Source organism: Paralichthys olivaceus, chromosome 4 (genome assembly GCF_024713975.1).
Source record: "Paralichthys olivaceus isolate ysfri-2021 chromosome 4, ASM2471397v2, whole genome shotgun sequence".
In the NCBI taxonomy this organism is placed as follows: Eukaryota; Metazoa; Chordata; class Actinopteri; order Pleuronectiformes; family Paralichthyidae; genus Paralichthys; species Paralichthys olivaceus.
In genome coordinates this window covers 1,970,529-1,998,176 of record NC_091096.1, presented here as the reverse complement: position 1 = coordinate 1,998,176, position 27,648 = coordinate 1,970,529, and the positions used below count along the sequence as shown (strand labels likewise).

At 42.2% G+C, this 27,648-nt stretch overlaps 2 protein-coding genes across 3 annotated transcripts; one reads left to right on the top strand and one right to left on the bottom strand.

The window, feature by feature from the left end:
* Positions 1 to 1,110: 1,110 nt before the first annotated feature.
* On the top strand, positions 1,111 to 7,249 carry tmem175 (transmembrane protein 175). 2 transcript variants are annotated; one of them, XM_020105084.2, is made up of 10 exons: positions 1,111 to 1,466; positions 2,244 to 2,282; positions 2,478 to 2,575; positions 2,679 to 2,730; positions 3,323 to 3,358; positions 3,450 to 3,533; positions 3,634 to 3,798; positions 3,892 to 3,970; positions 4,285 to 4,420; positions 4,621 to 7,249. In XM_020105084.2, the coding sequence occupies exons 1-10, from the start codon at positions 1,266 to 1,268 to the stop codon at positions 5,291 to 5,293; spliced, it is 1,563 nt and encodes a 520-aa protein (XP_019960643.1). In that variant the 5' UTR covers positions 1,111 to 1,265; the 3' UTR covers positions 5,294 to 7,249. The 2 variants fall into 2 exon arrangements, with proteins under 2 accessions (XP_019960643.1, XP_019960645.1); XM_020105086.2 differs by lacking the exon at positions 2,478 to 2,575 and having other exon boundaries at positions 1,136 to 1,466.
* A 64-nt stretch (positions 7,250 to 7,313) lies between these two features.
* cds1 (CDP-diacylglycerol synthase (phosphatidate cytidylyltransferase) 1) lies at positions 7,314 to 27,513 on the bottom strand. Its single transcript, XM_020105089.2, has 13 exons — positions 27,205 to 27,513; positions 20,502 to 20,659; positions 18,560 to 18,656; positions 18,360 to 18,457; positions 17,458 to 17,597; positions 15,802 to 15,860; positions 14,665 to 14,747; positions 14,201 to 14,288; positions 13,904 to 13,972; positions 12,424 to 12,576; positions 11,765 to 11,884; positions 10,999 to 11,102; positions 7,314 to 10,852 (listed from the first exon to the last, which is right to left on the bottom strand). Exons 1-13 carry the CDS (start codon positions 27,271 to 27,273, stop codon positions 10,717 to 10,719), a joined length of 1,374 nt encoding a protein of 457 aa, XP_019960648.1. The 5' UTR covers positions 27,274 to 27,513; the 3' UTR covers positions 7,314 to 10,716.
* Between the last annotated feature and the right edge of the window lie 135 nt (positions 27,514 to 27,648).

Below are 27,648 nucleotides of genomic sequence, written 5' to 3'. Positions count from 1 at the left end.
TCACAAAACATGTTTTTAGCCTTTTGAACAGGACATGTTCACTTCACCTGATCTTAAATCCTGCTGCATATGAAAGTTTCTCATAACTGTGAGTAGACGCAGTTAAACTGTCATTAATTGTAGCTCGTGCTGCTGTTCCAACGCACTGACTGTGACAGAGATGGAGAGTTTTCTCTTGAATTAAACCCTGAACCGTCTGAAGCCAACGATGAATTCACTTTAAACTCTTTAAAATGTCACGAAATCTACAACATAAGGAAACAAAAATAAAATGTAAAATAAAGAATGTGTGTCGTCCTGTAGGAAAATACAGATGTGGTGGTTTTTAGCTGTAAACACTGTGTCACATTTAATATAGAGTTGTGTTCATGTGTTCATGTGGAGACTCCTGTTCACACCACTGCTGCCCCCTGGTGGTCATATGAAGGTAATGCTGCAGTTTGGAATATTATTTCTTTTTTTATTGTCTCTCATTCTTGTATGTTTTCATCTTTCTTTCTTTCTTTCCTTCTGTATCGTGACTTATAGTTTTTTTACACTTCCCTCCCTCTGGATCTTCTAATGAACTACAAAAATAAAAATGGAAATGAGACACGTGACTCACTCATGATTCTACAATGACTCATCAAACTTCTTGGTTCAGGGTTTTTAATTTTCTGCACGTTTCTATGTTTTCAAACTTCTCTGTTATTCTAGGCTTCTTTCCCAAACTGCGTTTATTCTACTTTACATTTTTAAAACTCACTGTGCACAGATTTATCATTATTTTCCCTGGAACCGCTGTGAATTACCAGTTGTTCTGGAAACAAAGGTTAAATAAAAGTTAACATCCTTTAATACCCACAGCTTATTTTAACTTATATTTTATTATTTACAGTAAAATGTCTTCTGATGAATGAGAACAGTCCCAATTAAAATAAATAGAAACTTAACAAAAACAAAAGAATAGAAAAAGTATAGAAAATAATACATTAATGATAAAACACAAAATAATTGAACTGTTCCAAACATGTATTATTTTAAATCATCATTTATTTATAACCTCTCTACTAAAAAGAATCAGAGTGGTTACTCACACTCAGGAGACGATCTTTTTAAGGGAACAGGAAGTGGAGCTGCTTCCGGTTTCCACGCCCTCTCTCAGCTGATCTCGGCTGTTTGCAAACAAACACGAGCTGCGTGGATTCTGTGTCTGCTCCTCTCTGCTCCTCTCAGCTCCTCTCTGCTCCTCTCTGCTCCTCCCAGCTCCTCCGAGCTCCTTCACCATGGAGGGACACGAAGACATCATCGAGCAGCAGGTCGAGGAGCCGGTGGAGCGGAAGGAGACGAGGAGCCACGCCGCCTCCTCCTCCTCGTTCCTGGGCAGCGTCAGTCCGTCCGAGCGGGACGAACCGAGCAGCACCCAGTCCTCCCACAGACTGCTGGCCTACAGCGATGCTCTCATCTCCATCATCGCCACTGTCATGGTGAGACAAGGAGCACAGCACCACCTCCCTACAGAGGAGGAGATAGAAGATAAGATGAGATGAACTGAAGATCAGATAGAAGATAAGATAGAAGATAAGATGAACTGAAGATAAGATGAGATGAACTGAAGATGAAAAAGAAGATAAGATAGAAGATAAGATGAACTTAAGATGAGATAGAAGATAAGATGAACTGAAAATCAGATAGAAGATAAGATAGAAGATGAGATAGAAGATGAGATGAACTGATGATAAGATAGAAGATAAGATAGAAGATGAGATAGAAGATAAGATGAACTGAAGATAAGATAGAAGATAAGATGAACCTAAGATGAGATAGAAGATAAGATGAACTGAAGATAAGATGAACTGAAGATGAGATAGAAGATAAGATGAGATAGAAGATAAGATGAACCTAAGATGAGATAGAAGATAAGATGAGATAGAAGATAAGATGAACTGAAGATGAGATGGGGAGACTGAAGAGGAGGAGCACAGCAGCATCCACCTCACTACATCACAAGATATAAGATAAACCCGCCCTCCTCTGTGTTAGTGGATGGGACATAAACCACATTAAACAACAAAGTTCAGCTCAAATAAATTTCAGAATAAATTTGTTTGATTTGTTATTTGATTAGAGACTCCTCCCCCTCCTCCCCCTCCCCCTCCCCCTTCTCATCAGTTACTGGGATTCAGATGAAAATCAGATTTCATCATCAGACAGAAAAAACCTCACGTTGATTAGATTTTTTTCTTCCAATGTCTTTGTTTCAGATTTTACCTGTGGCCCACACGAAGGTGGAGGATGACGAGGTACTGTCTGACTCCAGTGACTCGTGTTTTATAGCATAGAAGAAGAATTTTCCTATTTAGAAACCTGGAGTCTGGAAGTGACCACAGATGTTCTTCACTGTTACCATGTTGGAATCATTATTATTATTATTATTATTATCATTAGTGTTTCAGATCACGTTCAGTGTGAACACGTTATAAATCCGTCTGTTGCAGGAGTTGAGACAAAGCGTTCAGCTTCTGCTCACGACTAAGATCGCTGTTTACTTAATGACTTTCCTGATCGTGACTGTTGCGTGGGCGGCTCACATCAGGTGAGGTGGTAGTGTTGTCATCACAGCAGCTGCTTTCAGTCTCTTATTAATTATTGATCGCCTATTTAATAATTGATCACTTGTTTGTTTTTCCATTTCACAGGTTGTTTCAAGTGATTGTGCGCATCGATGACTGCCTCGCCTTGTTGAACCTCGTGAGTGTTCAGGAACTTCATGTTAATACAAGTTTATTTTATTTATATTGACAATCAACATTAGTACGAAATATAAACAAACAAGATGTTCATGTGACCGATGACTCAAGTTTTAAATGATTTAGCTGCATCAAATAAAACTGGACCTTAAACCAGTTTTTCAGTTTTGATTGGTTTTTGCTAATTTAATTATTGAAACGTTTTTTAAAACTCAGCAAAACGGAGGAGAATTGTAAAAGTTATGAAAACGCTTAATTAGAGAAGAATGGGAAGTATGAGTCATCAAACTGTTGACTTCACAGGTCGGGACAAAATACTATGATATTGTTTTGTGACATTTAAATAACACAATTTAATACAAACTTTAATAAACAAAATACTGAATTGTATTTTTCATTTTGTCGGGTCTTCAAATATTCAATAAACAACTTTGTCATATGAATTCAAGTTTTTATCTTATGAATAATAGATCATGTGTTTATGTTGGTGGGATAAAATCCTCAGAATCTTGTTTTCAGGACTTTACGATGAATGAAACTTGTTCTTTCTCTGACCACGTGTCCGTCTCTCCTCTGCTTGGGTTTTATTTCAGGCCTGCATGATGCTGATAACCTTCCTACCGTACACAGTGAGTACGAGTCAGTGCAGCCGCTCAGTGGAAGTTAGATCAGATAAATTCATCCAGTCAAGCTCCTCGTTCTCTTCACTTTTCTTTGCAGTTTTCTTTAATGGCGACTTTCCCCGAGAAGATCCTCGGGATTCTCCTGTTCTGTGGTTGTGTGATGGTGACCGGTGTCATTCAGGTGAAGCTGAAAACAAAGCATTGCTCGTGGTTTTGTCCTGTTTCTTTATTTTCGCTCACCGTGATCACGTCACGACTTCCTGTGCCTCTCGTTTCTGCAGTCGGTGATCGTGTTGTACGCCTTCAGTCGCCCGTTCCTCCTGAACGAACAGATTCAGATCTCAGAGAACCAGACGTTCTATAAACACCACATCCTCAAAGTCATCATGAGAGTTCCCCTCATGTGCCTCTTCGCCAGCATCTTCTCCGTCATCTTCTTCCAGCTGGTTGGTGACATTTTGTTTTTCCGGTAGTATCTTTCATCGTCTCGTATTTTGTGACGTTTGATCAACATTACGGTCACTGTCCTTGTTTTTCAGTCCTACGTGCTGTTAGCCATAGTTATCTTCCTGCCGTACATCTCCCAGTGTCTGAAGTGGTGCCGCAGCAAAGCAATCGGTAAGTACGAGGCTTCAGGCTTCCGTCTGCACTGTGAGTGGATCATCTCCGCTCTAGACACAGTTTTTTATTGGCTTCTGTTCCGACCCGGTCGGGAGCGATGGGAACATGACACCTGGGTGAAGGTGCTAATTTGGCAGAACAGCGAGACGACAGCGCCGCAGTATTCAGATGCATGCACTCGCATGTACGCGTTGCTCTAGCGCTTGACGGAGGTCGTACGTGCCATTTCCGTTGAAACCTCCAACGTACAGTGCATGTGATTGACTCTGGTCATGACGTTGAAATTCTAACCAGTCTCTCGTCCGTTCCAGGTCACGTGGACGAGTCTCCAGACTCCATGTTGTTCTACACCTTCCTGCCTGATGAACCGCTCAGTAAAGAACGAGTGGAGGCTTTCAGTGACGGAGTTTACGCCATCGTAGCAACGCTGCTCATCTTGGACATATGGTTTGATTCTCCTCACTACTCTGAATGGGAAAGACAAATTACTATTACACAGCTAAAACGACCTGAAGCCAAGAATCGTTGTTTTCATTAGTGAACAATAACAAGTGAACAAGCTGCAATATGCAACTCAACCAGCAGATGCCACTATATCCTTGCACTGTGTTGACAAACTTAATACCTTTCTGGTTCCTTCCTTTCAGCGAGGACAACGTTCCAGACCCGGCCGTTGTAAGGGACCAGTTTGGCGGCAGCCTGGTAGCAGCTCTGCAGGTCTACGGTCCAGAGTACCTCGCCTACTTCGGTTCCTTTGCCACCGTCGGCCTCCTCTGGTTCGTCCACCACTCGCTCTTCCTCCACGTCACCAAGACAACGCGCTTCATGGGCCTGCTGAACACCTTCTCGTTAGCATTTGTCGGAGGTTTACCGTTAGCCTACCAGCTAACGCACGAATTCTCGCCGAACTCCCGGAACGAACTAGAAGCCATTCAGATTAGCTGTGTGATTATTTTCTTCGCAGGTATATTTCAGCTCACCATTTGGGTGGTCGCTCTTTACAATGAGCAGGAAACTCTGCACCCGTATGTGCGGTATGGCGGACGGGAGCATGTGTTCATGCTAGCCAAGCTTGCTCTGTACCCCTGCATAGCATTAGGGACATTTTTCCTCACATGTATTCTTAGTAAATTTAGCGCTTCAATTTTCCACCTGATGGAGATCACGGTGCCTTTTGCCTTTCTGGCGTTGAGGCTGTTGGTGCGTGTCCTGCTAGCGCTGCTGCGGCAGATTTTCTGTCCGTATAGGTCCGACCTGAGGACGATTGTAGAGGAGGAAGATGACGAGACCAGAGTGCCATTCAACGCTTTAATTACATAACTTAGCTCAAAGCGGAATAGTTGGTTTCTGAAAGTTAGTTACGACCTCTCATCAGGAGCCTGTCGGGGTTTGAATCAGGAACAAAGTGGGAAGTGGATTTTTTCTCTTTTTAGCATTTAAAGTGGTTCAAATCTTGAGAGGCGATCGATAAGATGTGACCACGTGTTGAAGGTGAAACATGGAGCCTGAAGAGGTGAAGGAACCTGGTGGTGGAGCAGAGTAGTGAAGGATACTGACAGCCGAAGCCTCTCCACTCATTTAGTCCTTTTACTGGAGATATGCCAACGCCGTCATCTTAAAGCACCCACGGCCTTTTTTTAATTATTCAACACACAAATTCAACAGAGCGGGAAAAAAAACAGGTTTTTATAATTATGGTTCCGTTTCTGTGCCGATCGAACTGCTTACGCTTTAAAATCAGTTCCGACACGTTGAGCTGCAGAGATTCAAACACGAGCGCTGATTGGCAGAACAGAATTTCTAATTACTTTGCTCAAGGGCGCCGACAAAGGGAAGTTGTTTTTCCAGATTTTTGCTCAAATACTAGATTGGGTTAGGATTTGGGTTTAAGTCGGGAGCGTCGGGCACTTTAAACGTCACGCTGAACATGTGTCGCCATTTCAAATTGCACTAATCTCAAAGTATTAAGATGTTTGTGTGTCATAGCAGCAGGAATGTGATCTCAACTTTTCAATGACACCGTCATATTCCCTCCACTTTTATCCTTTAATAAGAAATGTACTGAAATGAGAAAACTGTGGCTTCAACAGCAGAAGCGTGGGATCGTTATCACGCAGGGCTGCTTGTTGATTGTAGTTTCAGACGTTCAATTCTTGAAGATTTCTCTTTGATTTAAACGTCAACGTAAAGTGATTTAAGTCTGTTTCTGCTTGTGTGGACAGGTTTAACCAGAAGGTGTCACTGTTGTGTGTGTCCTGAGCTGCTGCTGTGATGATGTCATGTGCTATAATGTACTGATGTGTTTTATATTGGCTCAACTCTGAAATTGCACTTTAACGGAAATCTGTCACGTGACGGAGGAGAGTTCGTAACCTTGGCAACAACTGAGTTCGGAAGAGCGACAACAAGAAAACGTTGGATTAGCATTTTGTCAAGCGAAAATGCTCGAATGTGATTAATCTGACAACTGACGTATGTTTGGTGTTTGTTTTGTTTTGTGTCTCGTTTAAACTCTGGTTTGTTTTTAAGTTTCTTGCACGGATTCATTAAGAAGTCGTCATTGTCCCTTTATTGTGACGATAATGGACCCAAGCCTTTGTCAGTTTGATAAATTAACGAACATATCGAACATAATGTATTTAAAGCCATATTTTAACGAAGTCCTAACGATAGCACTCTCATCTTTACTTTTATTTTTTATAATGATCTTTCTCTTGTCATCTCTCTTTGTTTTGTTTTTGAAAGCTTGTTGATATTTGATATTTTTGGTGTTTGTCTTGTTTTAAGTCGTCTTTGGTTTAGTTTGACACGTCCACCACGAATTAACTATTTTATCAAGGAATCATTTATTTTGTTGTCATTCATCAAATTGTTTTTTTTTTTTACCTTTTCACCTCATGTGAACGGCTGCATGTGAATATTGTAATCTTGTCTCAGCCGAAAGCGTGATGCTTCAGGTTGTCCGTCCACACTGACCAAGTTACTGTGTTTCAGTTGACAAAGGACAAGGTCACAGTGACCTTTACATGTTTGTAGAAATATAGACACAGAAACTGAACTGGTTGGCGAAGGAATACAACCACACTGCTGTAATTCTAGTTTTCTCTTGTCACTCCTCCGACGTTGTTCAGTGTTGATTGAGACAGATTTCTATTGTCAAAGCGTCGATGTCTATTTATTAGTTAGTTATTGCTTCACTAGTCCAAACTCGGAATCCGTCTTTTCACGCGTCTTTGTTTTGTGAATAAATCTGAAATTGTTCACTTTAACCTGAAATTGAATCCTTTTGTCTCGTCCTTCAAACAAAACCAGGGAAACAAGATGAACAGGTTTGAAGACATTTTAAAGAAAAGAATCTTTATTCACCTCCATACAGTAAACAGCTTCAATATCCCTAACAGGATATCAATACATGGTTTATACATAACTTCATATTGCCCCTATATTAACAGCATACTTCCTCAGTATAACCTTTAAATATTATCCACTCCAAAAAGCTATAGATTTTCATTAGAAAACATTTCTCCCCAAATCAAATCAACAATATTCACAACAAGGATCAATTAAAAAGACGAGCGACCAAACATCAGCAGTGCATTACCTGACTTTTCAGATTCTAAAACTTCTTTTCTCTTTCCTACCTCTATCGCTGTGTTTCATACACCTAAAATAAAAATATATAAATTAGTTCATACTTGAACCTAATTTTAACTTCATCTGTAAAACTGGCGTCTCGAGTGTGTCAATGTAATATTCTTAATTATAATAATTCATTGATGCTTCTAGTTGAAAGTTAATTTCACTTGTATTTGTTTTGGTAAAGTTGACGATAGCTCAATTTCATTGTTTCTTAATTAGCTAATTGATTAATTTTAAAACAATTTGTCTTTTTACCTGTTAAACATCATTAAATTAATTTAAATATCTTTGGGTTTGGAGAATTTTCCATCAACCTGGAACTTTTAAGGAACATTTTTTGACGTTTGTCAAAGAAATAAATGACTTAATCAAACAATATTTAAATAGGGACCAAAGAAACAAACACGATATTAAACAGACCAAAGGCAAAAAAGAAAAAGAAATCTAACCATTGAATGGAACGGTGGGTAGTTTCTCTTTCTATTCTATTTGAAAAGCATCTTTAATATTTTTTAAAGCACATTTTTGATGCTTGGATTGACTGATGTATAATTAACATATTATAATGTGTCTGCTGACACGCTCCAGACTCCAGACAACAGTTTCAAAACGTCCAAATCATTTCACTGTTTTCAGTTTGAGTGGATATTTCTTGTTTGGTCAGATTTCAGCGTAAGTCATCTTCGTGTTTCGCTTCATCTTGTTCAGTGTGTTACATCAGACAGTGAGGGTTTCTAACAGAAAAGCCAGTCAAGCAGTAGTGTGTGTTTTGACGAGGTTTCGTTTTTATCTTTGTATAGTGCGACACAGCTGGTCCCAAAAAAATCCACCCGAAACCTCATTCACCTCAAATGAGGGAAAAGGACAAACTGGACAAACTAATGAAAACATCCTGTTCCTCCAACATGTGCAGGAAGTGAACAGAACTAAATAAACACATTGCACAGGCCTCAGTCGAAACTGTTAGTGCTCCGGCTCCAGACTCTCTCTCCCTAACCGTCCTCGCTGAGGAGAAGATGTCGGAACAGCACGGAGACGAGGACCTGGACCCCGGAGCCTTTTTCAGTAATCGAGGGAAATCAGTGTTAATCACACAGGGCTTTGGTTGACATCATCTCTGAAGAGCTCTGGAACTCATCGTCCCAATGAGAAACAATGCAGATCCCCTGTTAGATCCTCCAATCTAAATTCTCAGACTTGCATAAGATGAAAATATTGCTAATCAAACCACCACCGTCAATATACTTCAGATGTGTGTTAGTACAGTACTGCACATACTGTATACACGCACATGTCATACAGCACATTGGTTATCATCGATAACATCTTCCATCTACATTCAGAACTGAATCCGTACGACAGTGATTTAAAGCATAAGTAGAGTAAAAGAGTGAAGAGTGAGGATGTGGGAGCGTTCAGAGTCAATCTCCACCCACCATCACCACGTCCACTGCTACAGTGCAACTTAACTCATTGGTTAAATCAATAAAGCAGGAAGCACGAGTCTTCAATTAAGGAATAGTTCAACATTTCCTGAAACGCACGTCTCAGTTTCCTCCTGAGAGTCAGAGCTGATCCGTCTCACGTCGGGGGAGGTTTCCTGACAGACGTAGCTCTGCACTTCAGGTATTTTCCACCAAGTTAAAATAAAACAAAGCATCTAATGCGACGCTGGCTCAGATGAACTGTTTGCAAATTACTTTGTTAATAAATCTAACGGAAGTTATGGGGGCGGAAGGTCTAATTTTTTTTACTTTGAAATCAGGTCAAGTCGCTGATTTACATCCCTGAAAATACAATTTATTCGAATTTATATATAACTTTGTAAATAATAATATGTAATCATGTGTTGAAAGATTGTGATTTGTGAATATGGGCTGTATAAAATCGAATTGATTGATAGATAAAGAGAAGAAGGAGGAGGAGGAAATCTGAAATCTATCATCTCATCTAATTCTCAGAAAGAAAAACAGATGTGTGACGAATGTTAGAACTATTCCTTTAAATTATTTTTTACATTCTCTAGTTAAAGTTCACACCCTCTAAATAAGCAGCAACCTCAGATCAACTCTACGTCCCTACCTTTTAAAAATCTAATTTGTTCATGCTATTATTATTTCTCTTAATTTAAAAGTGATCTTTTTACCCCAGCAGGTCACATACGTAGTTATATATTAAGTATTTGTTTAGCTAAATATTTTCAAAATGTATATATATGTACAATACATGAGTGTGAGGCCGATGCTCTAGTTTCTGCGTTAACATGCCTACAGTCAAACACCGTTGACTTTTTGTGCGACTTACTTAGATTCGGACAGAAACCTAAAAGCTGACGGTTCACTCTGTGGAGGAAAAACAAGAAACATGGCTTATTCAAGCAGAAGCCTGACACGGGGCTCAGGAACATGCTACATGAGGTTGAGATCATTAAATGGAGCAAACACCATGGAAGCAGTGTTTACAGTGTGTTTAACGACCCTTCTGCATCACGACTTCACCCAAACCCCAGAGAGACGAGTGTCGACGGTCCGTCGGCTGCAGCTCGGGTCCACGTGTCCGACACTCTGGGCCCAGTTCACGCTGGTAAAAGCTCCTTAAATCTGTTTGTTCTGCTAAAGTCAGTGCAATATCTGCCGTCCGCAAGGGAAACCGCACGTCCACCGTCCACCTGCGCCGGAAAGCTGTGTGCTTTAAAGTCAGTTTTTTTTGTGTGATGAGACATTTTATCTTCTGTCTGTGAGTCTTTGTGGACTTCCTGTTCGCTGTTGTATGTGCCGCTCCAAGTGGAAAGCAACAAAGCCACTTGTGTTTTTTTTTCTACTTTAAGGTTATTCCATGTGATGCGGAGAGTTGCTTCGGGTTACAAGCTGTGATTTCGCGCTGGTTTGTCGTTGAATGAAGAGAAGAGGCGGCCGGATGACGATGGAAGCAGGGAGGGGCCTGGGATCTCACACACACACACCATACAGGCATACGTGCGAGAGTGTGTGTGTGTGTGTGTGTGTGTGTGTGTGTGTGTGTGTGTGTGTGTGCATGCCTACACAAACTATCCACAACATCACACACACACTCCCCCGTCATCACCCTGTGAAGCCGGCGGACGTTCACTCAGCCTGGGCGGCAGCGGGGGGGAGCATGCCCCTCTCTCTGAGCTGGGAGTGCAGAGTGTGGAAGATGCTGAGCTGCTGTTCGGGCTGAAGCATCAGCAGCTGCTGCAGCACCTTGCTGGGGTTCGGACCCCTGCAACACAACAGTCACAAGTAGTATGACAACAATCGACAAGAGCGTCAGAAAATATCCCCCGTCTGCAGCAACGTTAATCAAACTGGGACGTGTGTTATCCACGTCTCTAAAGTTTCATTAGCACCGGTGCTCGTGCTTCTTACCTGATGAAGCTGGCTATGTAGACGTGCGTGAAGGTGGCCATCAGGTACTGGCAGTCGAAGCGATCCATGATGCCGCCGTGGCCGGGGATGGTGCTGGCAAAGTCCTGCAGGAGGAGAGAGATTCGGATACAACGTGAGAACTCAGGTAAGAGCGCAGTCGTGATCGCGGTGTGAAACCGGGACATAGAGCTGCGGCATGAGCTCGACCAGTCATGAGTCAGTCTCTGAACACGATGTAACACTTATCAGAACAGTCACAGGCCTCAGTGTGTGCTGCTGTGTGTCGGGTGAGAGAAACTTTAAGAGACAGCTCGACTCCTCACCGCACGTGGTCCGACCAGTTTCTAGAATATTTGAATGTGGCCCTTGAACAAATCTGTGTGTGTGTGTGAGCTTGAGGTGGAGTCACTATGACTACATTTGTTTGGTGTTAGAGTTATGATCTCAAAGACGACAGGTTGAAGTTATAACAATCACTAACTTGTGGCAATGAAATATTTACGACGCCGGAAGATTTTGCATTCTGAGAATAAAGTCAAACAACTTTTCTCTGATGTGGTTTGAAATTCACATTCCAACTTTATTCTCAAAATGTCTCATTTTTATTCTCACGTCTGGTTCTAATTCTCTCCAGTGGGAAAAACGAGAGTTAAAAGGAAAACACGACTAAAACAAGATGTCACACGAAGGAAAACAAATCTCAGATGATGTTGGATTGTTGGTGAAGGGCAGAGACAAGACAAAGAGACAGGACTGAGATTTTTACTTTGATTTTGAAGGCTCGCTTGAAGCCGCTGGCAAAGAAGCCGCCAAACGGCCCGATGAGCGACGCGAAGGACGAGAGGAAGATGCTGTGGATCTGGAAAGGGTACAGGTTCACGGTTTTCTAGAAGAGAGAGAGAGAGAGAGAGAGAAACCTCATTAGATTAACAGCAAAATTTCTATTTAATCTTCTCTAAGGTTGAATGTTTACAAAGGAGAAAAAAGCTAAATTGTGTATCGGCGGAGAGCGGATCAAATATTTACACGTGTGGTGAATTGGAGAATTTACATAATCAGGAAATATCAGAAAGAAAAATGTTTTAATTCACTAACGAATAATAATAAAAACGATAATAAGCCTCTTTGTGTCGCCCTTTTCTTGACAAAGTTACAAAGTGCTTCATATGAGGATAAAACAACAACAACATCTAAATAAATCAAGTTAATAAAATAATTTCAAGTTCACACAGAAATGAAAGTTATTTTTATTTTAAACTAAAGTTTTAAGAAGTGATTCAAAAGATTATCTCGGCTGGTAAAATATTTTTCAGAGTTTGGGGATGATAATAATATGGCAGTAAATAAATATAGTTAATATCTTTACCACAGTGAATAATTATATATTATTTGGTCTCAGTTGATGCCAAAGGGAAAGAGACTTACCCATGTCAGGGTGTTTTGTATGACAGCAGGAAGTGTGTACTCCTGCATCACGAAGATATCAGAGGGCTCACACTCGACTGTGAAGCGGTTGGTCTCACTGTTGAATCCCACAGGACAAACAAAGTACTGGAACTGAGACAGGAGGTAGGCCAGCTGAGGGCGGAACCAAAAAAACAACAACAAGCAAAGATCAGCGTCTGAGTCCGCGGACATCGATGTGTCATCGGGATCATCGCACTTTGTACCATCGGAATGACACAAAAACATCAATGATGCAGAGAAAAATCAAAGAAATCCAACTTCCAAACACAACGTGAGACGGGAGCTGGAGATCATGTGACTTGTAAGTTGTGAAAACAGTGTCTGGCAGTCGTAGGCATGATGGGAAATTGCCAGCAGCTTTGGTAACAGCAGTTTTTATCTGCAGCAGCAGGATGTGATAACCAGCTCTCGTTATTTTCAGATGAATTGTTTGTGTTCACTATTGACGGGTTAACCGTAGACGGAAATACTGTTTTACCCTTCAACTCGCTCTCCACCCAAAGTCCGGGATGTAACAAAGTACATTTACTTAGTACTTATACTGTATGTACTTTACTTGAGCAGAAAGTAGTAGTCTATCTATGTGTACTTTTACTTTAGAGAGAGAGAGAGAGAGAGAGAGAGGAAACAGCCTCATTGATTATCTTCCAAGATTAATCCATTACCTCCGGCGGTGGGAGGAACAGGGAACTGATGTTTTTACTGAGGGTTCATTCAGAGTCGGCTCCAAACCAACCGTCACCGTGTCAAAGACGGCGTCCGTGTGCTGCGATTTGATGTGATCACAAAGTCGAGCATAAACTCTGCTCAACAACAAACACGGCACGGCATCGACAGGAGGAGAACCTCGTTTGGACGCTCCGATAAATTTGTGTTTGAACAAATCGGAGATTAAATATGAAACAAATAGTATATCGTTATTTTTACTGGTAGTTTCCTTTTTAGTTGTTGACACATGAATCTAATATAAATACAAACATATACTGATGATGATGTGAATTTAAAGAGAGTTGAACTGCTAACTTGAGTGTATCAACGTTTTTATAAAGTTGTAATGTCCGTGCGATAAACACAACGTCTATGTGAAAACATGACTTGATGTGTCAGGTTTGGTATTTGAGTCATTTAACCGTCACGTACTTGTACAAGTTTAACTACACGTGTGAACAGATGTTTACTCGTGCTCGAACTTTCTGGCCCATTCTAGAAAACGATCAAACTGTGTACCACTAGCGCTGCTCGCCAGGAAGTGAACACATCGCCCCGTGAGGTTCCCAGATTTAGAGAACTAAATGAATCTGGAGATAACGTGCAGATATTTTGTCCCTGTCACTAATCCAGCACGAATTTCAGTCCAGCAGAATTTTCTTTGGTCGACTTCAGCCCTAAAACACACGAGCATGTGAGGCAGCAGCAGCAGTGAATGTGATGTACTCACGATGAAGCCAAAAACCACAGTGGAGAAGAAACCGCCGATGAAGCCCTCCCAGGTCTTCTTGGGTGAGAGCTGCAGGGGTGAGAGACAGAAACCCTCTTTCATATCAGCATGACGTGGTTTTTACTCGCCTCCATGTGATTTAAATAGAGGCCGTCTCTTCCCAGCTGTCCTCAAGAGTAACTGAATATACTCGTGTCTTCCCACCGTTGCACTCTATTAGACACTGTACAGTTTAAAGTAAACCCACTAACTGTAATTAAAAAATTCATTATCAAGACTGAGACGCGTTTGATTTACCTTGATGAGAGGAGTCCTCCCAAAGAAGAATCCAAACAGATAGGCCATGATGTCGTTACAGATCACGATGGAGATCGGAACGATGAACCTAGAAAATAGGATTTAACAAAAGCGTTTAGAGGTGGAGGGAGAAATGAAACCAACCACAAGAGAAACTCACTTCTCTGCGGCTGGGAAATATATGATCTATTCTATAAACTGGTAAATGGCAGGCAGGGAAAGTATTCTCGTGGTTTTCTACCGTGACAACATGTTTTTATTGTGAAATTCAATGATTTGCTATCTTCAGAGAAGTTAATTAAAACAGAATACGAATGATCTATATTAAATTATCTGTTGCCGGTTCAGTGTTCAAACTTTAACAGCATGACGAGCTACACAACAGCGAACACGGGTGCAACGACACACACGTGGCGATAGTCAGAAACAACACGGTTCCTCCGGTCTGTCTGTGTCCTGCTTACCAGATCATTCCTTCAAACAGGTTCTGAATGACAAGGTGGGACTGAGTTACCACAATCAACAGGGTCACATGGGTCCAAGCAAACTGGAATGGCAAACACAAACACAAACACGACAGTGTCACTGCACTGGAATGTAGCCGCGCCTGCTCAGAAGTTGGCTCGTGTCAGAAATAGTGGAATAGTACAAACAAACAGGCGGATGAGGTGAAGGACACTGACGAAGCCACACACACACACACACACACACACACACACACACACGCAGAGTGAGCAAATGTCATATGCATCAAAACTTAAATATACATTAAGGTGAGAAAAGAGCAGGCAGCAGATGTCACAAACAAGGATTTTGTGGAGATGCATGCAAATAACAAGACAGCAGCATTTTTTTAAAATCTTCCTCACATAAAAGAATGAAACACACACATGAGCTGAGGAAACGTTCACTTTGTTGCGGGTGGAGATGATCGTGTTTTGAATGGGCGGTTAAGGAAACACTCTGTGGATGTCTGCAATGAAAGCATTTGCATAGATTTGCCTGCAAGATGAAAACTCAATAAAAGCTAAATGGGCAATAAAGTCAGTCCAGGCCAATGCACTGCGTTGCATCACAGCAGCCTTCAGATGTCAGGGGGAGCTCAACAGATGCATGAGAAGCTGAAGCCACTGCAGAAGTCCTGAGTTAATCCAGGTTTAAACTCCGCACGGTGACATGCACAGATAATCTGGAGCTGCTTTCACACGTGCACTGTTAACATTAGCTGTTTTACTGAAATTTTCCAGAGGGGCTTCATGTGAGTGAGTTGCTGCAGACATTCTCTGGAACTTCTTCACATACAGAACCCCTCCAGAGAACGTCGGGGGATTATCCACAGTTCAGTGCGCGTCTGAAAGCAGCTGATGTGTCTGATGCACAATTAACATAAGGGGTTACAGCATTCGAGAGCAAACGCTGTGTAATGTCCAAAGAGGCTTCTCCAATGGCAACAGCAAAGCACAAGATGAGACTCCAGACACTTGTCAGAGGGACGAAGCGGGGAGCAGGAAGCGGTGAAGGGAGGTGGACAGAAAGGTGAGTGGTGTAGTAGAGGAGGAGGAGGAGGAGGAGGAGGAGAGGGTTACTTGGCTGATACACACCATATAAAACTGCAGGCGGTAATGTTTCTTCACTAAACTCAGCACAAACATGCAGAAACCTGTGAAAGAGTAGACAACATGCTGTCAGTTTAAACTCCAACATTACAGAGTTTTAAAAATCTGTGGATCACAACAACAACAACACATCTTATATAAAGTACAGGGAGGTGTGTGTGTCTGTGTGTAGCATGACAGTGACTACACAACTTAGATTATTGTTTTCATGAAACACTGAGAGGACGTTTATCACTGTTTGGATTTTGCACTGATTTGAATTCGGACTCCTCAGGTCAGGTTTGTCCACATGAACCTGGGACGACCCTCAGGGTGTCCTTGGGGTTTGAAACTACAGCTGACGCCGACGCTGGGTCAACTGAGAGACAGCTATGTCAGCGAGACTCGGGCCGACGTGTTCACCCCGTGTCGGACTCTGAAACTAACCACTGAGCGATCAGCAGACAGATCCTGTATTCGTCCCACAGGGAATCTTTGTTGTCGCAGCAGCAGCATCAGAAAAATCCAAGAGCTGCTGCGACAACAGATCCCACCGTGGTTTAAATTTAACCAAATCCTCTGGAAATGCTTCATCTACATTCAGATGGATGTTGTTTTTTCATTTTTCGTTTAAAAATCTTTTAACTTGTCAAAACCTTCTTGCCTCAAAAGGATATATTCATTGACATATCATCACATCCAGATATCTCAGAGGTTCGATTTGTGACTTCAGTTTTGTTCTAATAAATACAAGTGGCGAACATGGTTTTTAGTTTTATCTCAAAAGTAAGAAAAACTATTTGTGAAGACTTGTTTTCAGAATTTGCTTTGTTCTTGTAGATGTTAAAACTTAAGTAGCGACGCAGCTGAAAGTCAGGGCTAACTTGAAAAGTCAGCTCAGTCTGCAAACTAACAGTGTAATCTTGCTCACAGTGAAGTAAAGGCAGTATTAACAGTTCTGCCATCTGCTCTATGGAAGACCTTCATAAATATCTCAGTTTTATTGTCTTGAAACTGTTTGCGTGTAGACGAGAGGCTGTTACTCAGAGCATAAAAGTTTGTATCGCAAAATAACCGCATTCGTGTGGACAGGGCACGAGAGAAGAGAGAAAATTTATTGAATCCACACATGTAATAGTTCTGTAAGTGATAACTTTTGTTTCCTCTTTGGTGTGCATGTGTGGTTTTCTCTGTTTTATAAATGTAGCGCCAGAAGAAGCAGCATGTGTTTGTAAATCAGTGTCATGTGATCCAGAGAAGCAGGAAACAAACAAATAGTACGATCCATTCGGTAAAATTCTAGAAATAAGCTGACTTCTTTTTACAGGTCTTGATACAAATCACTGGTGAACTGCGACGTGATGATAAAAAGCTCAGCTCAGTGTTTTCATGACAGTGTTTTCATTGCAATTAAAGCTCCTGCAGCAGGAAAAAGCATGAAAAGATTAAATATGTCACAATTTAATTGACTATAAAAACTCACAAACCGGTTTATACTGAATGTCTTCCTGCGGTTTTTGTTTCTCTTTTTTATTCTCTCCTCAGCGATGTGAATTGTTTGAAATCTATTTCATAAAGAAAAGGGGAGTGGGAGCGTACGGGCCAAAGAGCATGTTTTTGTTTTCTTCTCTGAGATACACGAGTCTTGAGGGTGGGAGTCACCTGCAAGATACAGAGCAAAGGAGATGAAGCGGTGATAGCGAGCCAGGAACTGCAGAGGTTCCTCCCTCTGCACCAGAGCCCCGAAGTAGTCTGCCACGGTTTCACCGTAGAAGAAGTAGTTGACGCAGATCAGGAAGTACCTGAGGCACAGAAACAAGCGGGACTAGTTTTACTTGACATGGTATTTGAGTTAGCCTCAAGTATGTTTGAGTGCTTCTTGGTTTTATTCTACACAGAGCAGTTCATGAGTTTATGCAGAAATGAGCTCACGTATGAAAAAACCTCTTGTGTGGGTCACTGGGTTTAAAGGTCTGACAGTGTTAGACAGACTGTACATTGACCTGTTGTTTGTGTGTGTGTGTGTGTGTGTGTGTGTGTGTGTGTGTGTGTGATGGGTGGCCCGAGGTGAAAGGGCAAGTTTCAATTAGCCTTCTTTTGTTTCCAACATGGCATTGATCTTTGCTCCTGGCTGAGCGCTGCTGCCACATACTGTGGGCGTGTGTCTGTGTATGCAAAGGTAACACTCAATGGGAGCAAACAGAGGACGATGTTGCTTATTCAGAGAACGTGACTGCAGACGAACCGAGTCAATGTTTCACTGAAGAGCTGAGTTAACTGACCTCTACAACCTGCTTACAAACCAATACACTATAATATACTATACCACACAATTCTTGAAATATTTACGTTAGATATTTTACTGTAGATCAACATGTTTTAATTATGAAATACAAACATTCCACCCTCTGATTTATCTCCGACCACACTGCAGATGCTTTACTGATTCTCAAACCACTTCCTGTGTGTCCGTTAACACAAGAGAAAGGTCAGATAACTGCACGATTCTCTGTCAAACACGTTTCTAGAGTTTATCTGCTGCTGTTGTAACATCCTCTACTCACCAGCACAGAGTCCTGAACCAGGGCAGCTCGTAGGAACGGTAAACTCTGTACCCGATGTCGATGATTTCTTGAAAACACTTGATCTGGACGGTCATGACCTGTATCAGAGGACAGGAGCAGAACGGAAACGTGACACATGGACATGAACAGATGCCTTGAGGACTCAAACAACAGCCATGGCATCAAGTGCTGTCCCTTACCACTAATAAAAGAGTGACAGGTCCCATGTAGATGATGAGGAAAAAGCCTGAAATCATGGCTAACGACAGAACCCCTCGTATCCAGTAGTTCTTCCATCTGTGGAGAAAGGAAACTTTGAATTAGTGATTTATTTCCTTTCTGAAAATTACTTTCAAATATTTACACTCCATAAGAAAGGTAAGAGGAAAGTATACAGTGTATAATTTACCGTCTAAAGCTGCAGTTGTAAAGCTTTGAATTTACAGAGCTGACGTGTTTTCTTAATAATCATAATAAAGAGGAGAAGCTTTAAAGCATTCGTCAGTGGCTGTCTGATGAGAGGACAGCACAAGGTTTCTGTTTTGTTTTTTTAACTGTGACGTCTTTTGGGTCACCAAAGTCATTAAATACATCCACCCACTTTCCCCCGGGGGCTGGCTTCAGAATAGGTCTTGAACACGGCTGTAGCTCAGGAGGTGGAGCGGGTTGTCCACGTGCTGAGGTGTCCTTGAGCAAGATACTGAACTCCAAATTGCCCCTGACGGCTGGGCCAGCAGTTTATGAATGATGTATGATGGAGAAAGTATGAATGGGGGAATGGCGAAAACGGTATTAATACCTTCAAGGGCTTTGAGTGGATCGTCAAGACTCGACAATTATATATTTTTTAAAGTTCCAGGTAGTTCTTGGTCTAAACGTGACTTACAGGATGAAATCAAGGTATCGTGTTAATGCTGTGGCCACTTTTCAAGGCTTATTATCACCACCTGCATCTTACAACAAACCGTTAAACCGGTACGACCTGTGCCGTGACACTAGCGTGCCTAAAAGTGCGGAATGTGTTTGTCCCAACACGTCAGCTGGTCCGTGTTGCTGCGAGGCGAACAGCTGCATGCCGACCGCCTGCGAGCAAAACAAAAGAGAGGGACGAGCTCAGAGCTGCACAGGAGCTCGTGTGAATGGAGGAGGAAAACAGCTGCGTCATCAAAAGAGCTGCTGCTTCCACGCGCTCACTCTCTCTCCCCGTCTGCCTCCCACAGTCATTGACTCACTCGCACTAAAAGCACCATCCTTCCTCCTCTCTCCACCTCCTCCTCTTTATTTCTACTACAGCTTCTCCATCTGTTTCTCTTCCCCCGCCCTCCCTCCCTCCCTCCCTCCCTCTTTCTGCAGTCTGTTCATCCACAGCTCTCTCTGCAGCACACCGGCTCCAATGCCGTTCAAGCCAGCAGGGATTAGTGCTTCCCTCCTCGTGAGCCTTTAAGCCCTGTAACAGGGCCGTCGCTCATTGGTCACACCCTCCACCACTCGTCCGTGTATCTAACCTCCGTCACACAAGGTGCTGCTGACTGGAGCAGGTAGATCCACAGTCTTGAAATCTTTGCATTAAGTGTATTTGCACACGTGTAAACAGGACTTTTAATTGTTGATGTGTTTTAATTCATGTGTTCAATGAATTTATCAAACTTTACTTGTGGTTAGCAACATATACAGTATGTATATATATATATATATGAAACCCCAGAGAGGATGTGTCACAGTCACAGACCTGCAGTGAATCTCCAGGTTGATGAGATGCAGAGAGTTACTGTATTTCCTCCACTACATTAATAAGGGCGTGTTCATGCACCTCTGTGGACTTCAATCTATTTCTGGTCCAATTAACCTACATGGTGCAGGGGAGGTGATCAATCACTCTGTCAGGCTCTTTCTATGAAAGACGGAGGAGAATCTGCTTGTTACAACAGAATTATGGCTGAAATCACAGCAGAGAAGAAAATCGAGTCGTGTGAAATGAACAAGTTAGTGATTTATTAAAAAATAAAATGGTTTATATTTCCTGAACATGATCGTTTACACTTAACTGTGTCTGCTCACGCTTTCCACCATCTTGAAGAAAGCTTGTTAAGCTGTGTGTGTGTGTGTGTGTGTGTGTGTGTGTGTGTGTGTGTGTGTGCGCACCTGGGCGGAAGGCCCTCCAGAGCTTTGTTCAGGCATTGTGGAGTGTTGTCTGTGTCTGCTGTGGAGAGAGGAACATCTGGAGTGTCTGCTTTGGAGTCAATGTCACACTCTCCCTCTGCGTCACCTTGCAGACCCAGCCTGTCATCACCATCGGCCTCCTGTCAGAACACACACACACACACACAGATATTCAAAGAGTGTTCACCTGACACGCAGGTTAGTGTAGAAAGCACAGACAGGGTAGTGCACATAAGGTGACAACAGAGAAGGAAAACAATAAAGCATCGTCATCCTGTAAAAAGATGGAGGTCAGACACTGAGAGCTGCAAACGAAGAGTAAATGTTGAGGTCGTCAAATAAAAGTCCAGTCTGGGCTGAGGAGAGAAACACACGACTCAGCAGATGGTGCTTTAATTAGGTATTTTCTAGCAGCAGTGTGTGTGTGTGTACAAAATGACTCGATAAAGCACGGACTGGTTTTCATCAAATGTACTAATTACTTCTTGGATGATCTCAGATGATCGATTAAAGGTTAAACAAGATAAACAAGATTGTGTTTTGAAAAACTGGAAGGATGAAGCTGAATGGATAAAACCAACAATACAAGAGTTGAGTCTTTAGGAAACTGCAGAAGTGGTTGATGTGTCTTCTAAACCTGGCTGTGATTCAAGTAGGTCTGAGTAAACATGGGAGGCGTGTGGGTGTGTTTGTTGTTGTCGTCCTTGTTGTATGTGAAATACTTCATTAATATACAGAATACACTATTACAAACCCTTTATCTTCAAATGAGCTGAAGTGAATTATATTTCTATCTCTTAAACTAATCTGAACATGATAATTCCAACATGAAAATGTACACAAGAAGAAAATGTTCAGTTGGAGGCCGGTGAAGAAACTGGAGGATGACGGAGCTGAAAGTCTACACCGAGTGTCGCCGGGTTAACAGGCTGCTGCCCGGGAGGCAAACGTCTTTACTGGTGTTAATGAAACTTTAATCTGGATTTAAACCCAGTCCGCAGACAGAGTGAGTGTGAGTGTGTGAGTGTGTGAGTGTGTGTGTGTGTACAGTATATATATATTTTTTTTTTGAATTGGCAATAATTCCTAAAATGTAATTATCAAACCCTTACAACAAAGAAATGTATTATATGAAAATTAATATTTCACAGTTTAACCAAAACATTTACAGTTAATAACCATAAATAAAAAGAAAACACAAGCAAATATACGGAAGTGAAATTTAGAAAGTAAACACATTTCTTTGCGTAAAATATAAATGCAAATATTTTCACCATTGTTTATTCTGTAAAAAAAGTTTTTATGTTGGCAATTTGAGCAGAGTTAGTGTGGATGCTCTAACATCTATAATAAAACCCAGCACTTTAGTTCTTAAATTAACACCAGTGATGGTCTGTGAGGTAACAGAGTGGTGAGAGGAGACACTTCCTCAGGGAGCCTCTTTTTAAACCACACACACAGACACACACACACACACTAGGAGATTATGTTCCTCTCCGCACTTGACATCCTCGCTGATGCTCCTGGACATTTTTTCCCTTTCATGGTTGCTTTTACTCAAACGTTGCTAAATACGGTGAGCGGAGGGCGTCGGGGTTAACTCAGATTTTCATTTGGAAAGAACGTCTCTGATCTTGTCCAGATTTTGTGATTAGCCTGGGGTCACTTCAGTTGGCATTAGCGCTCAGGAGGGACGAGGAAGTGTAGATTTCTACTCAGGTTTTAATGAGGAAACGTTTTCAGGCCGCAGACTGAAACCATGGAAAGCTGCGGTGTCCTTTCAGACAGTGCTGCTTACACACAGCATCCTGACTGAAAAAGGGAAATAATAACTCACACGACAGCGTCTCTGGTTAACCCCGACACTGAAGTCAAAGAAAGATAGACTGCAAGTTTCATGTACAATCATGGTCACCACTAGAAACAAGTTTAGCCATAGCTGTTTAAACAGAGTGACCATCTAACCAGCCAATAAGCATAAATAGAGTCTGATTTATTGCTATAATTAACTTATTCTGGATCTAGCATGATAACAGATTAACTTTTTTTTTGTTCTTTGCCGTATTCGAAGATTTGGGGGTTTTGAAGTGTTGGCTGAATAAAGTAAGAATTCTGACGACACCATATTGGACCATTGTTACCAGTATAGATGATGGATGGATGGAAATCTATGATGTCGATGATGCTACTGTGCCTGGATATGACAAGTGATGGGATTTTCTCACCCGTGTGTCATTGATGCCATTGGTCGGCAGCTGGATAAAAGATTCCCTGACGTGGAACGAGCCTCCGGTCAGTTCATTACTTCAACCACACAAACCTGTTACATGCAGAGCTGCATTATTAAAGCTTAATCTGGGGGAAGGCTCTCAATCTTTTAATCAAACTGTCAAACACTGTTAATCTTTTGTTTGTTTGGTAACTGCTGTCTAATCACAGGCAAACAAAGCTGCAAATCTGAGCACCTAATCAACACCGGCTGATACAGACAGAAATCACTGGGAACAGAGATTTAAGTGAAACACAAAAGCAGCCACAGCAGGTGGTGCATCCAAGAATTCACTTTCTACCAGACGCCCATGTTTTCCTACAATCTGTGAGCTGCAGAGACTGAGAGGCAGCAGCAGCAGCAGGGCGACTGTCCTTGCAGCTCATCTCACCTCCACTGTCGTCTTTGTCCTCCTCTCTTGGCTATTAATGCCTTCTCTGCAGAGCCAGAGGGAAGAGGAGGAGAGGAGGAGAGAGTTGGGGTCACAGAAGAGAGGAGAGGAGAGTGATGAGTCGCCACGGGGCAAGTTTCCCATTGGCTAATAAAGTCGTGACAATCCCGGTGTTACCATCTGCCTCCAGACGTTTTGCCTCCAGATACCAGCATCGTCATTTTGATTGTGTCATTATTACAAGTGGGTAAGTTTGTTGTGACAAAATACTTAACGACGACGCAGCCCTTTGGGAGATATGAGGGGAAACAATTACAACCACACGAGAGTTTTATGCTCACAAAAGAATCAATGTTTTATTTTTTGACGATTAAATTTGACCAACTACAAATAAAAACTACGACAACATTATAATGCGTCGGCATTTCAGACCGTCAGAGGAGAGGAATTCTGAAATAATGATTTGATAATTTAAGAAAAACTTTGGTCAGCACGATCGTACTTTGAGTTCTTAACTAAGACTGACTTCAACTGACATTTTTACTTTGGTGAAAATGTTTTCTGAGAATGTCTTTCTGCAAGAATTCAGGAACAAGTGTGCCATTGTGCAAATAGAGAATTTGAAACCAGATCACCAAACCACTGGGGAATCGCTGCTTCTTTACTTTTACACCCGTGAGATGGATTTCAGACTTTTAAGAAATCTGAGATCGATTCACTGACCCCATGACTTTGGGACAGTCTGGGACATGACAGCAGAACTAATAATATTCACTCTTTGAGAGTACTTGGACTAACTGGTTATGCCACTGTGCCCTGCAGATAAAAAGCTGTTTCCTGCTCGGATGTGTCCAAGTGTGTTTGTGAGTTTGATTGTGGAGGTTGTCCCAGAATGTCCAAAGCATGACTGACAATATGAATGGGCACAGCTAACAGCACAGTCTGCAGCACTGACAGGATTAATGAAACCTTTTATGGTAACAAATGTCCATCCAGTGACAGTGGAGGTGAAACCGTTCTTTACTTAAAAAGGTCCAATGAATTAAGCTCATTGAGTCTCACATGAAGACTCAAACTGGTATTTAGTATTTGTACACTGACAAAAACTGTGACTGAAACTTCGAAACATCTTCTCTGTATTTAGAACATTTGTCATTTTGAGGAAGGTAGAAAACAAAGCTGTCCTGAGCAGAGCATCAGGACAAGTGTTTGCGCAGCACAAAGTTTGTGAATGCATGAAATACATTTGCTTGAATTGATGGTCACACCGAATTTATTCACACTTGTTTTTTTTTTTGGGGGGGATGATTACTCTAGGAAACGATTAACTTTGAGGATACAGCAGAGCCTCTAAACAGACGTCAGTCACTCTTGCTGCAAGAAAGGAATTAGGCTAATCAGCAGTGAACATTGACCTGAAGTAGCACTGCTGCAACTTTCACCTCTCTGAAGTGCAGCACGAAGCAAAAATGGCCTTTTCCAGGAGACGCAGCAGTGTGACGCCTCAGAGGTGGCGCTCAAACCAGAAATCAATACAGCTGGAGGCATAAATAATGGAAAACAATGTCGTCATTCAGGACTTTCACGTTCATCATTTCGTCTTTCAACTTAGCGAGCCTGAGCTGTATAGTGGCTCTGCTACGGTTTGACCTGAATGCTAATGTTAGCATGTAAGCATGCCAACGGCTTAGCACAGCATGCTCAAACTAACTTACAGTTAGCATGCATATGATCAACAGTGTTGTGCAACCGCTTCACACGTACACTGTAAATGAAAATGTACGACATTTTTTAACTTTACTGAGCTTGAGGTTGAAAAAACAACATGAGGGTATCTTTACACAAAGCCACAACATGAATAATTGTCCTCTGCTGTCCCAAGACATTTCTAACTAGGTCTGTTTAGAATAAAGCTGTGACCATCAGAGCGTTTAAGTGCCTGCTGCCACCATCACTGCTGCTGCCGCTGGAGGCTTCTCTTACGCCCAGCCAACCAGCAGACAGCCCACCAAGGTCAACTGTCATGTTGGGGTCTTGAACAGCCGCTAATTGCCCCGACAACAGTACCAGAGAATGGAGAGCAGCAGTGTGAAGGACGCAAGCTCAATATGTAAGTCGAGCACACACGCTGCATACGGCTGTCTAATTAATGGAAGTAAACAATAGCAGCATCGCAATTCAGGGGACACATCACAAACTAGATGGATGATCTAGCATCTCCACTTTTTCTAACTATCCAGAAATGAAGCCAAAATGCCACAGAGATGAACGCTGCCATTTTGCACTGAAGACGTCATTTGGAGCCAGAGTCTGCGCAATAGCGATCGTGTGATGACACAGTTTCAAGGTCCCATCGATTCACACTCAGCATCAGATAACAAATTAAAGACAACTAAATTAAAACTGAGAAAACAAGAAATGAAAATGATAAAATCCGGAATATTTCACATTTCCTGATATTTATGTGAACTTTCTATGGAAAGTTTAATTCACCTTTAAAAAAAGAGTGTTATTATCTTCTATAAATGTAAACAGGGGTTAACCAACAGTCTCCTCTGTATCCCTGCTTGACCTCTGTCGAGTCATGCCCCTCACTTTTCTCTGGTGCTCAGAGGGGGGGGCTTCTTTTTCCCCAAAAGTGAACTGTGAAAGAGCCAAATGTGGAGCTCAGTGCCTGAATGACTGCAGCCACACAGCCAGGCAACAGCAACCCCCAGGGACCAATTCATATAGATGTACAGCACATGTGATTGATCTGGTGAATCCGATTTTAGCACCAGAGGCTCCCGAGAGTGACAGTCAGAACCTGCATGAAGGCCACATTGAGGGATTTGCACAAGACAAAGCATGAAGTGTGAAATCCATTCTGTAGTTAATCTTGTGAGAACCCTCTTTAACTATATGATCGTCTAATGTACAGGAGGCTGCAACGCAACTGAAACCCACAGAGAGGACTCATGCCACGAAGTTTTGAAGAGAACACATATGGACCATTTAGAATTAACCAACCCCCGGTCTTTGGACTGTGGGAGGAAGCCGGAGAAAAACTCCTGCAGACACTGGGAGAACATGTTCACGTCAGGAATCTAACCAGGAAACTTCTTGCTGTTTCTTTTTCTGGTTTGCGTTTATGTAGGGCCCAGCCAGGGGAAGTCCCTTGAGACGCCCCTGACTGAGTGGAGATTGTTTGGTCAACAACTGTTTAAAAAGTGAAGACTGACAGGTCAAGATCCATCAATGCTATTGATTGATCGTTAATAGCTTCAGCACTAAAATCATTATTTTAAAGGAGAGTTTTTGTCACACTTCATATTTTCTACCCAAGAAATCTCACTGAAAACTTAATTATATTGAAAAACTAGCAGGATCGAGTTCACATTTCAAATATATTTAGTAATTTTACGTAACTTGCACTGCACAGCTTAGTGTGAGGTCCAGTATTTCCCTGTCAGTGCAGCAGTCACACACAGATTCAACATGAAATAATAAGATAAGATGAGAGATTTGAGATTTAACTGAACCCAACAGTAGTTTTCTCAACAATCTGGACCTCAGCTGTGTTTTTATTGTCATTCAACATCCGTGGAAACTTTTATCATGTGTTGAGCTGAGGTCGTGTTGCCTTTGATTTTAAATTACATTGCGTTGATTGGATTCTCGTCTTTGACGTTTAGTTTTAAAATGTGCTAAATCAACACAGGTGCTATTATCAAGAAAACATTATTACTGGTTTACTGTCGCTGTTGACTATGTGTCACAGGATTAAAACATGTGGTGACAGATCCAGCCGTGATGAACGTCACTCCAGATAAAAGTCGTTATTTCGTCACCGTGTTGTTGCGTGAGCTTGTTGCGGGATTACCGGAGGCTAGCTCACTAGCTCCATGTAGCTCCCGCTGCTTAATAACCGGTAACCGCAGCTAGCTCCGCCGGTCTGACCGCAGCCACAAACCGGGCTGACATGTTCCACAGGCCGGGGCCTAAGCGGGGGGACCGGCCTCGGTTCCCGGGCTTCACTTCGTTACCTTGTCGCTGATGTTGTCGGTGCTGTCGGTGTCACCTCCGCCGCCGCCTCGCTTCCTCAGCTCAGTCATGTCTCGTTCGGTTCTCCGCCGGGAAGCGAGTCACATAAACCGCCGGCTCCAGGGGGGACGAAAAGGCGGGATGAGGAGGAGGGTATCCCGGGTTACTCTCCCTGTTCCTGGGTGTTCTAACCCCGGGCCAAACGTGGAGCTGCGACGGCGGCAGCAGGTGAGTGAAGAGCCGCTGCGTGTGTTTGTTTATCCCGCAGTCTCCGGTCCTCCCTCCACCATCCACTTCCGCCAACCAACACTAACTTCCGCTAGACTCTTTCACAGTAAAACGATTAATCGCTCATTCCCTCATTTATTTTTCCAATTAGTTAAAAACATTCATGATCACTGTCAAATTATTTTATTATAAATTAATCTGCCGATTTAGGTTCTTAG

Excerpts from the sequence above, each read along its gene's own strand:
- tmem175 (XM_020105084.2), top strand. The coding sequence starts at position 1,266 with ATGGAGGGACACGAAGACATCATCGAGCAGCAGGTCGAGGAGCCGGTG. Across the intron at positions 2,576-2,678 it reads GCGTGGGCGGCTCACATCAG|GTTGTTTCAAGTGATTGTGC; the intron begins GTGAGGTGGTAG and ends TCCATTTCACAG. Across the intron at positions 4,421-4,620 it reads CTGCTCATCTTGGACATATG|CGAGGACAACGTTCCAGACC; the intron begins GTTTGATTCTCC and ends CCTTCCTTTCAG.
- cds1 (XM_020105089.2), bottom strand. The coding sequence starts at position 27,273 with ATGACTGAGCTGAGGAAGCGAGGCGGCGGCGGAGGTGACACCGACAGC. Across the intron at positions 15,861-17,457 it reads CTTTGCTCTGTATCTTGCAG|GTTTCTGCATGTTTGTGCTG; the intron begins GTGACTCCCACC and ends ACTCTTTCACAG. Across the intron at positions 11,103-11,764 it reads AGCGAGCCTTCAAAATCAAA|GACTTTGCCAGCACCATCCC; the intron begins GTAAAAATCTCA and ends CTCCTCCTGCAG.